The sequence below is a fragment of the Scyliorhinus canicula genome, unplaced genomic scaffold (genome assembly GCF_902713615.1).
Source record: "Scyliorhinus canicula unplaced genomic scaffold, sScyCan1.1, whole genome shotgun sequence".
Lineage (NCBI taxonomy): Eukaryota > Metazoa > Chordata > Chondrichthyes > Carcharhiniformes > Scyliorhinidae > Scyliorhinus > Scyliorhinus canicula.
Window position 1 is genome coordinate 1,160,894 of NW_024056013.1, and position 13,239 is coordinate 1,174,132.

The 13,239-nt window shown below is 49.1% G+C and overlaps 1 protein-coding gene across 1 annotated transcript in view; it reads left to right on the top strand.

The window, feature by feature from the left end:
- Nucleotides 1–4,895, top strand: part of LOC119961544 (zinc finger protein 850-like) — a 73,157-nt gene extending 68,262 nt beyond the window's left edge. Inside the window, exons 4-5 of the mRNA XM_038788869.1 lie at nucleotides 3,977–4,266; nucleotides 4,417–4,895. Coding sequence (XP_038644797.1) covers nucleotides 3,977–4,266; nucleotides 4,417–4,831 — 705 coding nt within the window. The 3' untranslated portion in view covers nucleotides 4,832–4,895. The remainder of the gene's footprint in view (nucleotides 1–3,976; nucleotides 4,267–4,416) is intronic.
- Nucleotides 4,896–13,239: the final 8,344 nt, after the last annotated feature.

A 13,239-nucleotide genomic window follows, 5' to 3' on the forward strand; every position in this document is an offset into this window, starting at 1 on the left:
GGGGAAAAGCCCGAACAGCGATCGCCAATTCAACTCCCATATCCGAGCTTCGTAATCCGAATTTAGGGCCTACACGGAGTGTTTATGAAACCTCCCGACCCATCCACCGGCTCCATCCCTCCCTTATGACTCACCCGATCTGAAATTGACCGGCTGAGAATTTCCACCCGACCGCCAAAATCCTGAACTTATATCGGCACTGCGCATGCTCTAATACAGGATGGTGATTGGGGCTCAGTCACGTCCCTGATTCACTCTGATTGGTTGGAGGAGGGGTTGGTTCCTCCAGCCCCGCCAGTTTCTTTTATTGGTCTAGAGCTGCCGTCAATCACTCCCCGGGCATGGTGATGTGGAGCATGCGCAGTGCCGATGCTGGACTCGGCTGAGAGGTTTCGCCGGAATCAAACCCGCGTCCCTGGTGCTGTGAAGCACCAGTGCTAATCACTGTGCCATCGTGGGGTACAGGAGCAGAGGTCATTAAAGGTGGTAGGATAGGTGAAGACAACAGTTAAGGCATATGGGTCAGCACGGTAGCACAGTTGTTCACAGCTCCAGGTTCGGTTCCCATCTGGGTCACTGTCTGTGTGAAGTCCGCACGCTCTCCCTGTGTCTGCATGGCTTCCCTCTGGGTGCTCCAGTTGTCTCCCACAATTCCCGAAAGATGTGCTTGTTAGGTGAATTCCACATTCTGAATTCTCCTTCCGTGAACCCGAACAGGTGCCATGAATGTGGTGACTAGGAACTTTTCACTGTAACATCGTTGCAGTGTTAATGTAAGCCTACTTGTTTCAATAAAATTATTAAAGGTTATTATAATATTCAATAATAAGGGCATGGAGTACAGTAGCAAGCTGGTTATGCTAAACTTATATGAGACACTAGCTGGACCACAGAACTGTACACAATATTCCAACGGTGGTCCATGGAGGACTTCTTCCAACTAACAACAGGAGACCCAGGGACAGGCAACAATAGTTAATTTCAATTCAAGCATGGAGGGAACTATCCCAGTGAATCGTTTGTAGGAGCACCTTCCCCTGAACCAGATGTTTGACTTTCCAACCTAAATGTTTAATATTACCTGGCTGGAGGTCAGAAAGGAAAATTTGAAGAGTGGTGATCGTATGACATTGTCCATGAGCATGGTGACCATCCACATCTAGTCCCTTTTGGATAAAATCAAACATAGTACTTATTCTCAATCTAGTTATCAGACTTCTTAAATTTTGTACCTGACACACTTATTTCCATAGTAAGATAGATACCGTGCTTCCTTCCCTCAGTTCTGAATAGCCCATAAAAGACTTGTTCTTCCCAATTTATCCCGACCATCATGTGGAACTTCCCAATTAGTCTTCCTGCTGCATGACCGGATTAGTTTGGACACAGGTTCAGGTGCTGATAAACATCCTGGTGTTTCCTCAGCCACCAGTACTAATTATGAGCATATGGGGACATGAAAGTGAAACACTCACCCAATTTGATCCCTAAACAAAAAATCTTTTTGTAAGACATCCAGATGTGACCCAAATCGAATTAGAGCCTCTTTGTGATAGAAAACCTCATCGTGTAGGATGGGTGAGTCCTTGCTGTGAGAGATAAGGGAAAGTCTATCACCTCTTTACCATTCTCACGCTAGGGTATGGGTCCTGACAAGTGTTTTAAATCAGGTTTATCTGGAGTCTGTCATACCGGTGCCAATGATTGTAATTTGGGTGGATCCCATGGACCTTCCTCTAGAGCAGCATTCCTGGTGAGTCAGACTGCCTGGTTATTACCATCACCCTCTTCAACTCCTGCTACTGATGTACCTTCACCTCGCAAATAACAACTAGTTCTGGACAATTACTAGCAACATCCGAAATCATTCAGAGTTTGAACTGGTGTGTGAGTGGTTTCCTTTCTGCTGTGGAGAAGCTGTGTGTTTTTTGCTAGATAAATATGTTTTCACTGAGAGTGTTACAACTAATGGAGCTTTCAGAATTGTGGTTGATTCTGTCAACAGTTTCAAGGGCAATAATAATGATGATGTCCTCAGATTGATAGGCTAAATGCTGTGATGGTGTGGAGTTTGCACATTCTCCTCGTGTTTGCATGGGTTTCGCCCCCACAACCCAAAGATGTGCAGGGTAGGTAGATTGGCCACGCTAAATTGTCCCTTAATTGAAAAAATGAATTGGGTATTCTAAAAGAAAACAGGCAAATCATTGTTTTCCACAGGGGTGAATGTGACTATGAACAATCCAATTGGAAAACAGCAGATACACATTGTTCTCACTCTGCCAGCAGGGCTGTGGGATTCAATGAAGAGATCTTCCAAAGAGCCAGTACAAGTCTAATGGGCCAAACGACTTCCATTCATGCAGTATCATTCTGTGAAACACTGAATATTCAGCATCAGGAATAGAGAGAGAGAGAGGGACCAGTGGCGGCGCGATTGAACCCAGCCAGAGTCAGTACCATGAGAGGAGGTAAGAGAGGAAACAGCATAGAAGCTTGAACACCTCTGCGTGGTCACACAAGAGAACACTGAGAAAACGGAACATAGCAGATCACCAATTCACAATTTGAGATTTTAAATTAATTAATCTCAAATCGTAACAAAGTTATTTGGTTGAGTGTTTCGGATTTGATTGGTAGGACTATTAATCCCTGCGGTTGTGAATATGCCCTATTCACTCCACAGGAGGCCAGTGAGCAGGCGCAGTGCTGTATCCGAAGCATGCGCAGTGCTGTATCCGGTGCATGCGCAGTCAGGGCTGTATCTGGAGCATGCGCATTGTCACTTTGTTCGGAGCCCTGCCAGTGCGGGAACGCCTTTGTGGTGGGTTAGAGTCGGTGGGGCGGAGTGAGTAATGGAGCTGTGAGTCCGGGTGGAGAGGGAACGGAGGGCTTCATAAACACATGGTACAGGCCCCACGGCCGGAATCAGATCCTGCATTTCCCGAGTTTGCAGCTGCGGAGGTTCTATCCGGGAAAGGCCCAGTTCCAGCGGCGCCATCTCTGTTCAACAGGGAGCGGGGCGCATGCGCGGTCATTTTTGCGAAGCAGCAGATTCAGGGTCCCGGTGACCAGGAGAGAAAATGTTTGAGTAAATGAAAGGTGCGAAATACGGGCGCCCTCTTTATATGATATGGAGATGCCAGCGTTGGGCGGGGGTGGGCACAGTACGAAGTCTTAGAACACCGGGTTAAAGTCCAACAGGTTTGTTTTGAATGGCTAGCTTTCGGAGCACAGCTCCTTCCTCGGGTGAATGAGGAAAAATTTCTTCCCACAGAGGGTGGTTAGTTTTTGCAATTCTCTTCCCCAGAGAACAGTGGAGACTGCATCATTAAATATATTCGGAGCAGTGGGTGGAAAGTTACAGCATTTGGGGAATGAGATAGGAAAGCATGTTTCACAGCGACTACAATTGTCTGTTCTGAATTTGTGAGCTATACTGACTAGTGATGACATTTCTAATCTCCTTTAATAGAATATTAAAAGCAAGATCTGACGGCGTCATTCGGCCATTTTACGATCAGTGTGACTGGAAAAGCACCGAGACACGGACACCAGCACCATGAGGAAACCATGGAAATGTGGAGATTGTGGGAAGGGATTCACTTTCCCATCTGAGCTGGAAACTCATCAGGCGTACTCACACTGGGGAGAGACCAGTTCACCTGCTCTCATTGTGGGAAGGGATTTACTAATTCGTCTGACTTGTTGAGACATCATCGAGTTCACTCTGGGGCGAGCCCATTCACCTGCTCCATGTGTGGCAAAGGATTCAGAGATTCATCCAGCCTGCTAAAACATCAGCGAGTTCACACCGGGGAGAAGCCATTTACCTGCTCAGGTGTGTGGGAAGGGATTTACTAATTCAGTCCAACCAGCTGAGACATCAGCGAGTTCACACTGGTGAGAGACCATCCACCTGCTCCTGATCTGTGGGAAAGGATTCAGAGATTCCTCCTGCCTAATGGCACATCAGCAAATTCACACTGGGGTGAGACCATTCACCTGCTTACTGTGTGGGAAGGGATTCACTAATTCATCCAACCTGCTGATACACCAGAGAGTTCACACTGGGGAGAGACCGTTCACCTGCTCTCATTGTGGGAAGGGATTTACTAATTCGTCTGACTTGTTGAGACATCATCGAGTTCACTCTGGGGAAAGACCATTCACCTGCTCCATGTGTGGCAAAGGATTCACAGATTCATCCAGCCTGCTAAAACATCAGCGAGTTCACACCGGGGAGAAGCCATTTACCTGCTCAGTGTGTGGGAAGGGATTTACCAATTCATCCAGCCAGCTGAGACATCAGCGAGTTCACACTGGGGAGAGACCATCCACCTGCTCCGAATGTGGGAAAGGATTCAGAGATTCATCCTGCCTAATGGCACATCAGCAAATTCACACTGGGGTGAGACTATTCACCTGCTTACTGTGTGGGAAGGGATTCACTAATTCATCCAACCTGCTCATACACCAGAGAGTTCACACTGGGGAGAGACCGTTCTCCTGCTCTGTCTGTGGGAAGGGATTTACTATTTTATCCAACCTGCTGACACACCAGCGAGTTCACACTGGGGAAAGACCATTCACCTGCTCCGTGTGTGGCAAGGGATTTACCAATTCATCCAACCTGCTGACACACCAGCGAGTTCACACTGGGGAAAGACCATTCACCTGCTCCATGTGTGGCAAGGGATTTATCAATTCCTCCAACCTGCTGACACACCAGCGAGTTCACACTGATGAGAAGCCGTTTATATGCTCCGTGTGTGGGATAGGATTCAGAAATGCATCCCATCTGCGGAGGCACCAGCGAGTTCACAAGTAATTAGAGGGGTTGGATTCTGCTGTTAATCACATCCAGGACTGAACCATGTTCACTTCTGACATTTGGTGAACAGGGAAGGTCAGAGGGTTTCCCTCTCGACTGGTCGGTCTTCCAATTTTCACTCCAGTGGACTGATTCTCTTTGAGCAAGAGCACATTTCCACTTGCAATGATCTGCAAATGCAGATATAGTACATTAATTTTATCCTGTTTAGTAAATAGTCTTTCGTCTACCACAAAAGGTGTCCTGTCTTGTCTTTCATCCGTCCTCATTCCGAGTGTTGGCCGCTGTCTAGACAAGTCTTTCTCACTGATTTCTCCGCTGCTCTCACTGCCTGTCCCATCGAGAGGCCAGTCCACATTCTGATATTATCCACCCAGGCCACCTTTGGGCTTTCCTTGTACACAGTTTCCAGGTGCCTGCCATTGCCTCTTTGTCCAAACACTCCCTTCCTATTCACAACATATGTCCAAAATACGTGAGCTTCCTTGCTATCAGTGCCTCAAACAGGTTCCTCCGAACACCAGCTTTCTCCAGCTCCCACTCATTCATCCACTTTGCCGTCCATGACAGACAGAATACCCGTCTGAGTCATTTCAATCCTCTCCAAACTCTTTGAACTTGTTGTCGCCTGCCAAATCCTTACCCATCTTTTCAAGAACTCTCATGTTTTAATCCCTTCAATTAGGTCTCTGCCCTGTCACAGTAGTGAAATACGAGAGACAAACACAATCTCACCCGGAGAGAAGGACAGACAATCCGCGAGTTTGGACCCAACACTGATCTGTTGATAAGACCAGAAGACAAGGACAACAGCACAGTCATTATCGAGAGACAACAATATCTGCTGGAGACAGATAGGGAACTAAACAACATGAATCACAACACCAAGCTATCTAGACCTATATACCCAAGACAGGAAGGAATTGGAGACAGACTGCAAGAACTCAGACTGCAGATACATTAACCAAACGGATGGAATATCTGAGGGGACAACAGGACGAACTAAGGAAGTTATATATACTCCCTTAAAATACACAAACACGGAGACTTCCGGTGGCTGTGATGGAGTAGGAAGCCACACATTTGGGAGCTCCCGTTTTAAAGAGACTTTTCGGCTCTTTTGAGAGCCCAAAACAGAAATTTCTCGACGTCTCCCGGTGGGGGAAGGTGTGCCTGAATGACTTTCCCCGCAGTCCATGCCTCGAACTCAGAGTGGAAAGGGGGAGAAAACGGCAGCAGCTCCTCAGAAAAAACGGGGGAAGGAATCCAAGATGGCGGTAGGGGGAGCCCCAGAGGAGTGGAGGCTGTGGGCCCAGGAGCAACAAGCTGCTCTCCTGCGCTGCTTTAAAGAATTCAAGGATGAGGTACTGAGCTCTCTGCAGGAAACGAACAGAAGGCTGTCAGAGATTCAGTCCACCCAGGGTGCTGCCATCAAGGAGTTGCAGACGCAGGCCACTGAACGAGAGGAGGAGGCCGTGGTGCTCGTGAGTAAGGTGGAGGGACACGAGGCACTCTACAAGAAGTGGCAGGAACGCTTCGAGGAGCTTGATCACCGCATTAGGCGGAAAAACCTGCGGATCCTGGGCCTTGCGGAGGGGCTGGAGGGGTCGGACCTGACAGCCTACGTGGCTGTAATGCTGAATTCACTAGTGGGGGCTGGGTCTTTCTATCTGCCCTTGGAGCTGGAGGGAGCGCACAGGGTGCTGGCCAGGAGGACTAAGGAAGATGAACCCCCGCGCGCGGTGCTGGTGAGGTTCCACTGGTTCAGTGATCGGGAGTGTGTGCTGCGCTGGGCCAAGAAGGTGAAGAGCAGCAAGTGGGAGAATGGGGTAGTACGGATCTACCAGGATTGGAGTGCGGAGGTGGCTAAGCGGCGGTCCGGATTTAATCGGACGAAAGAGGTGCTTTATAGAAAAAAGATAAAGTTCGGAATGTTGCAGCCCGCGCGCCTGTGGGTAACTTATTTGGACCGGCACCATTATTTCGATTCCCCGGAGGAGGCGTGGGCCTTCGTGCGGACGGAGAAACTGGACTTGAACTAGGGGTTGGGCGTTGCGAGGTCGGCTGTAATATATTAGTGCTGGATACTGCTGTTGCTGTGTTCTCTTTTTCTTCTGTTTTTCTCTTCTTGTTTTAGTACTTTTGCAATTTTGATATGGTTATTTACAGAGGGGTTGTTCTGCTATGTTTTTTGTTTTTTGTGCCGTGGGGCATTGTTTGGGCTGTGTATCTTGCGGGGAGGGTCGGGGGGGTCTGTTGTATTCTATGGCGGGTTGGGGGTATGGAAGTGGGGCTGATATTTGGGAGCTGCGTCAGAAGGGTGTGGGGGGGCAGTGCGAAAGCGCAGGCTTTCCTCTGGTTTCCCGCGCTGCGGGGCTGGGGGGTGGAGACGGTGACGGGGGAGGCGGGGCCTTAACTGGTTCTTCCCCGCCCTGGAGCGGTGCCTGGAGGAGGGATAGATTGGGGGATGATCCCACTTCGGGAGGGGTTGGGCTATTGGCGGGAGTTTCCGGGGTCAGCAGAAGTCAGCTGACCCACGGAAGATCAATGGAGGATGGTTCGCGGCTGGGGGGGTTCCTGGCCTGGGGGGGGAAGGGAGGGGAGGAAAGGGGAATACCGGGTTGCTGCTGGTAGGGACAAGAAGGAGCTGGTGGGGGCTGGGGGGACAGAATTGAGGTGTTGTCGCTATGGGGACTGGGTCGGGCAGGGGGTGCTGGCCTGGGGCGGCAGTCGAAGGGCTATGGCTAGTCGACGGGGGAGGGAGGGCGGGACGCCCTCTGATCCGGTTGGTCACTTGGAATGCGAGAGGGTTGAATGGGCCGGTGAAGCGGTCGAGAGTACTGGCTCACCTGAAGGGGCTAAAGGCAGATGTGGCAATGCTTCAGGAGACCCACCTGAAGGTGGCGGATCAGGTCCGCCTGAGGAAGGGGTGGGTGGGGTAGGTTTTCCACTCTGGGTTGGACGTGAAGAACCGGGGAGTGGCGATTCTGGTGGGGAAAAATGTGTTGTTTGAGGCATCGGAGGTGGTGGCGGATAAGGGGGGTAGATATGTTATGGTTAGGGGCAGGCTACAAGGAGAGAAGGTGGTACTGGCTAGTGTGTATGCCCCAAATTGGCACGATGCAGGCTTTATGAGGCGTATGTTGGTACGGATCCCGGATCTGGAGGCTGGAGGTCTGATTATAGGGGGGGACTTTAATACGGTGTTGGATCCTTCACTGGATTGGTCCAGCTCTAGGAAGGGTAGGAGGCCGGTAGCGGCCAAGGTACTGAGAGGGTTTATGGATACAATGGGTGGAGTGGATCCATGGAGGTTTGTGAGGCCGAGGGCACGCGAGTACTCTTTCTTCTCCCACGTACATAGGGTCTACTCTCGGATATATTTCTTCGTGGTGAGTAGGGGACTGATTCCGAGAGTGGAGGAGACCGAGTATTCGGCCATTGCAATCTCCGACCACGCTCCTCATTGGATAGAGTTGAAGATGTGGGAGGTGCGGGACCAACGTCCGCTGTGGCGGTTAGATGTGGGGTTGTTGGCGGAGGAGGAGGTGTGTAGGAGGGTCCGGGCAAGTATTGAGGGGTACCTCGAGGTGAATGATACGGGGGAGGTTCAGATGGGGATGGTCTGGGAAGCCCTGAAGGCAGTGATTCGAGGGGAGATGATATCCATCCGAGCACACAGGGAGAGGAGCGAGAGGAGTGAGAGGGATAGACTGGTGGGAAAGATGCTGGAGGTGGACAGGAGGTATGCAGAGGCACCAGAGGAGGGACTGTTGGGGGAGAGGCGCAGCCTCCAGGCTAAATTTGATTTGCTGACCACTAGAAAGGCGGAGGCACAGTGGAGGAAGACACAAGGGGCAGTGTACAAACATGGTGAGAAGGTGAGTAGGATGCTGGCTCACCAGCTCCGCAAGCGGGATGCGGCTAAGGAAATTGCTGGAGTGAGAGACAAGAGTGGGAATGTGGTGCGGAAGGGGGTAGAGGTGAACGAGGTCTTCAAGGACTTGTACGGGGAACTGTACCGGTCGGAGCCAACGGGGGATAGGAGGGGAATGGAGAGGTTCCTTGACGGGCTTTCTTTCCCGAAGGTGCAGGAGGAGAAGGTGGAGGGGCTGGGGCAATTTAGTGTGACCAATCCTCCTAACTTGTATCTTTGGACTGTGGGAGAAAACTGGAGCACCCGGAGGGAGCCCACACAGACACAGGGAGATTGTGTGGCGTTTGCACAGTCACCCAAGGTCGAAATAGCTGAAACATCAAGACACTGCTCCTGGGAATTGATGGTATGGTGGTTCAGTAAATATAAAAAGTGGATTAAAAGTGTGTGTAATATTGAGTTAAAACTGAAAATGCCAGATTAACTCAACAGATTTGGCAGCATCACAGAATCCCTACAGTCCAGAAGGAGGCCATTTCCCCCATTGAGTTTGCAACAACTCTACAAAAGAGCACCCCACCCAGGTGCACTTTCCTTTCCCTCTGCCCGAAACCCCATATCACCTTTTGACAGTAAGGGGCAATTTATAGCGCGTTCACACTGGGGAGAGACCATTCACCGACCTTGAGTGTGGGAAGGGATTCACTCAGTCTTCCCACCTCACTTCCCACCAACGTGTTCACTCTGACACGAGACCTTTTAAATGTTCCACCTGAGAGAAGAGCTTCAAAGGCAAAATGGATCTGCTGATTCACCAGCGCAGTCACACTGGAGAGAGGCCGTTCACCTGCTCCGTGTGGGGGAAGGGATTCACTCAGCAGTCCCTCCGGCTGAAACTCCAGCACATTCACACCAGGGAGGGAGCGTTCATCTGTTCCCTGTATGGGAAGCGATTCATTCAGTCATCCACCCTGTAGACACACCAGTGAGTTCACAAGTGCCTCCAGGACTCTGCTGTTATTGGTGTTAATCACATCCAGGACTGAACCATGTTCATTCTGACAGATGGAGTTTATTTGAGTTGATGTTAATAATCCCTGAAACAGATTAGAATAGATTGGTGCTTGATAGCCGGCACAGACACAATGGGAAAAAGGGCCTTGTTTTGTGCTGTAAAACTCTATAACTTTAACCCACCTCATTTCACACCAACATGTTCACTCTGACACAAGACATTTTGTGTTCGGACTGTGGGAAGAGCTTTAGAAGCAAAATGGATCTTCTAACTCACCAACATGCTCACACTAGAGAGAGACCGTTCACCGCTCCGAGAGTGTGAAGGGATTGTTTTCCTGTTGTGATTCCGGTCTCCCTGGCACCCCCTCCTCCCCCAACCCAAGACTGGAAATTCCTGGATGTTTATCAAATAGCTGTAGTGCATATACCTTTAAGAACTGGGTGTTTATCAAATAGCTGCAGTGATATCAGAGTGTGGGTGGAGCTGGGCTGTCTGTCTTCACTGCAGCTATTTGATATATACCCAGTTCTTAAAGGTACTCTCACATGACAATTCTGAATTCTCCCTCTGTGTACCTGAACAGGCTCTGGAATGTGCTGACTAGGGGCTTTTCACGGTAACTTAATTGCAGTGTTAATGTAAGACTACTTGTGACAATAAAGATTAGTATTATTTTAAAAAAGTTCTGGCAAATTTCCATCCCGCCCAGGATGATTCGCACGGGAATATAACCCCAACAAATGGGATGAAGCCAAATCTTTCAAAGTCAAAGTCTTTATTTTGAATTATTGCCGTGCTGTTAGGGAAAGGTCAACTTCTTTGCTTGTTTACAAAAGTAGGAAGTCTTACAACACCAGGTTAAAGTCCAACAGGTTTGTTTCAAACACGAGCTTTCGGAGCACTGCTCCTTCATCAGGTGAGAGCTCGTGTTTGAAACAAACCTGTTGGACTTTAACCTGTTGTAATAAGTCTTCTTACTGTGCTCACCCCAGTCCAACGCCGGCATCTCCACATCATGTTTACAAAAGGGAAGAGGAAACATTCACAAAGCTTCCCACAGCTTGTGAACTCCGAAACATAACTTCAAGGCTGAAGTTTATATTCAGAGATTGAAATGTTCTGGTACCTTTTCCAATTGTACCAGTAAATTGTGATTCACACTGAAAGGTTATCTTTCACTCAGTAATTAGAACATTTCACTTTCTCAGCACAAACACTTTAGATCAAATCCCAATTGTTCACTTCTCTTGTAGCTGGTGTGTGGAGAAGATCATGTTCACTGTAGATCTGTCAGCACAGAAACCGCACTGTGCTTCTGGACAAACTCAGTCTGCAAGTAGATGAATCTTTTAAACATCACCCAAGTGAAGGTCTCCCCTGACTCTAAGGAGTGAGATGTCCCTGTAGTTGATGCTGTCCCTCTGTCACTGCTGTTTTTATTGCATCACACATGTTCCATGGTACCAGTCTCACAGCCCAAAAGGGGAGGGCAGGAAGGTGTGACAGTCGATGGGACTTTCTGTGTGTGAGCAGTTCAGCTGGAATTCCATCCTTGCCGGGCACCTTTCTGCTTGCTCAGCAATCAATGGCCTTTTCCAGCTCAAATGATGAGAATTCCTTGTCCAACTCAACCATGACAGGAAGCTGCAGGAGAGTCAAACAGAGATAGAACATAGAACAGCACAGAACAGGCCCTTCGGCCCTCAATGTTGTGCCGAACAATGATCACCCTACTCAAACCCACGTATCCACCCTATACCCGTAACCCAACAACCCCCCCCCCTTTACTTTTTAGGACACTACGGGCAATTTAGCATGGCCAATCCACCTAACCCGCACATCTTTGGACTGTGGGAGGAAACCGGAGCACCCGGAGGAAACCCACGCACACAGGGAGAGGACATGCAGACTCCGCACAGACAGTAACCCAGCCGGGAATCGAACCTGGGACCCTGGAGCTGTGATGCATTTATGCTAACCACCATGCTACCGTGTTGCCCGTTAATTGGGAGATTGGGAGATGCCCTTCTAACAGGGGTACAGCTCACTGTTGTGTTCAACCCAGCTCCTCCTCACTCTCACCATGACTGACACTGAGCATGCTCAGAGCACACACCCACACTGCACCTGCGCACTGGCCTCGTACATTCAATGATAGGGGACTTTCTTCAGCATGGGGGATTCTGGGTAACACAGCTGCCATAGAGCAATTAGTAAACAGGAAGATTCTCCCAGTCGGCAAAACAGAGGAGCCACAGTTAGGCAAGATGCTGGGCATGAAGCACAAAGAGAGGTTTGGATACTTTATTTAATACAGAAGCACATTATTCTGATATCACTTAGACATGGGCAGCCAGCAGGCTGATCTACAGTTTGTACAGTATTTACAAGACCTGGGACACGGTAAATCATCTCATCAAACCAGTGATAGGTTTGTTTACTGTTCATAATTGTGACTGGATCACACTCACCATTTATGCAAAATGCAACTCCCCAGGTTTTTTGACTCACTCCCTCCAGACCTGTTTTCGCTCCAAGGGTCTTGACATCTGCTTTAGTCTTTATCCAGCCATGTATGTTCAGCTGTTTACAACAATTGTTCAATTACTTACAACAATCTGAGGTCCCTATCTGCTTCAAGAAGACGACCAGCATCCCTGTACCGAAAAAAGTCAAGCAGCGAGCCTTAATGACTGTCGTCCAGTGGGTCTGACATCCATCATCATTCCCGTACCAGCCTCCCCGAACAGGCGCCGGAATGTGGCGACTAGGGGCTTTTCACAGTAACTTCATTGTAGCCTACTCGTGACAATAAGCGATTTTCATTTTTCATTTCATTTCATTTATTCATCATGAAGTGCGTCGAAAGGTTAGTCATGGCACAAATCAACTCCAGCCTCCCAGATTGCCCAGATCTACTACAGTTTGCCCACCGCTGCAACAGGTCCACAGCAGACGCCATCTCCATGGACCTGCACCCTACCCTGGAACACCTAGATAACAAAGACACCTATGTCAGACTCCTATTTATCGAATACAGCTCAGCCTTCAACACCATCATTCCTACGAAACTCATCTCCAAACTCCGTGGCCTTGGCCTCGGCTCCTTCCTCTGTGACTGGATTCTGAACTTTCTAACCCACAGACCACAATCAGTAAAGATACGCAACAAAACCTCCTCCACAATCATCCTCAACACCGGTGCCCCACAAGGCTGTGTCCTCAGCCCCCTACTACACTCCTTATACACCTATGACTGTGGCCAAATTCCCCTCCAACTCGATTTTCAAATTTGCTGATGACACCATCGTAGTGGGTTGGATTTCAAACATAGGAATGAGATATAGAATCTGGTGAATTGGTGCGATGACAATAATCTCTCCCTCAATGTCAACAAAATGAAGGAGATTATCATCTACTTTAGGAAGTGTAGTGGAGAACATGCCCCTGTCTACATCAAAGGGAACAAAGTAGAAAGGGTCGAGAGCTTCAAGGTTTTAGGTGTACAGA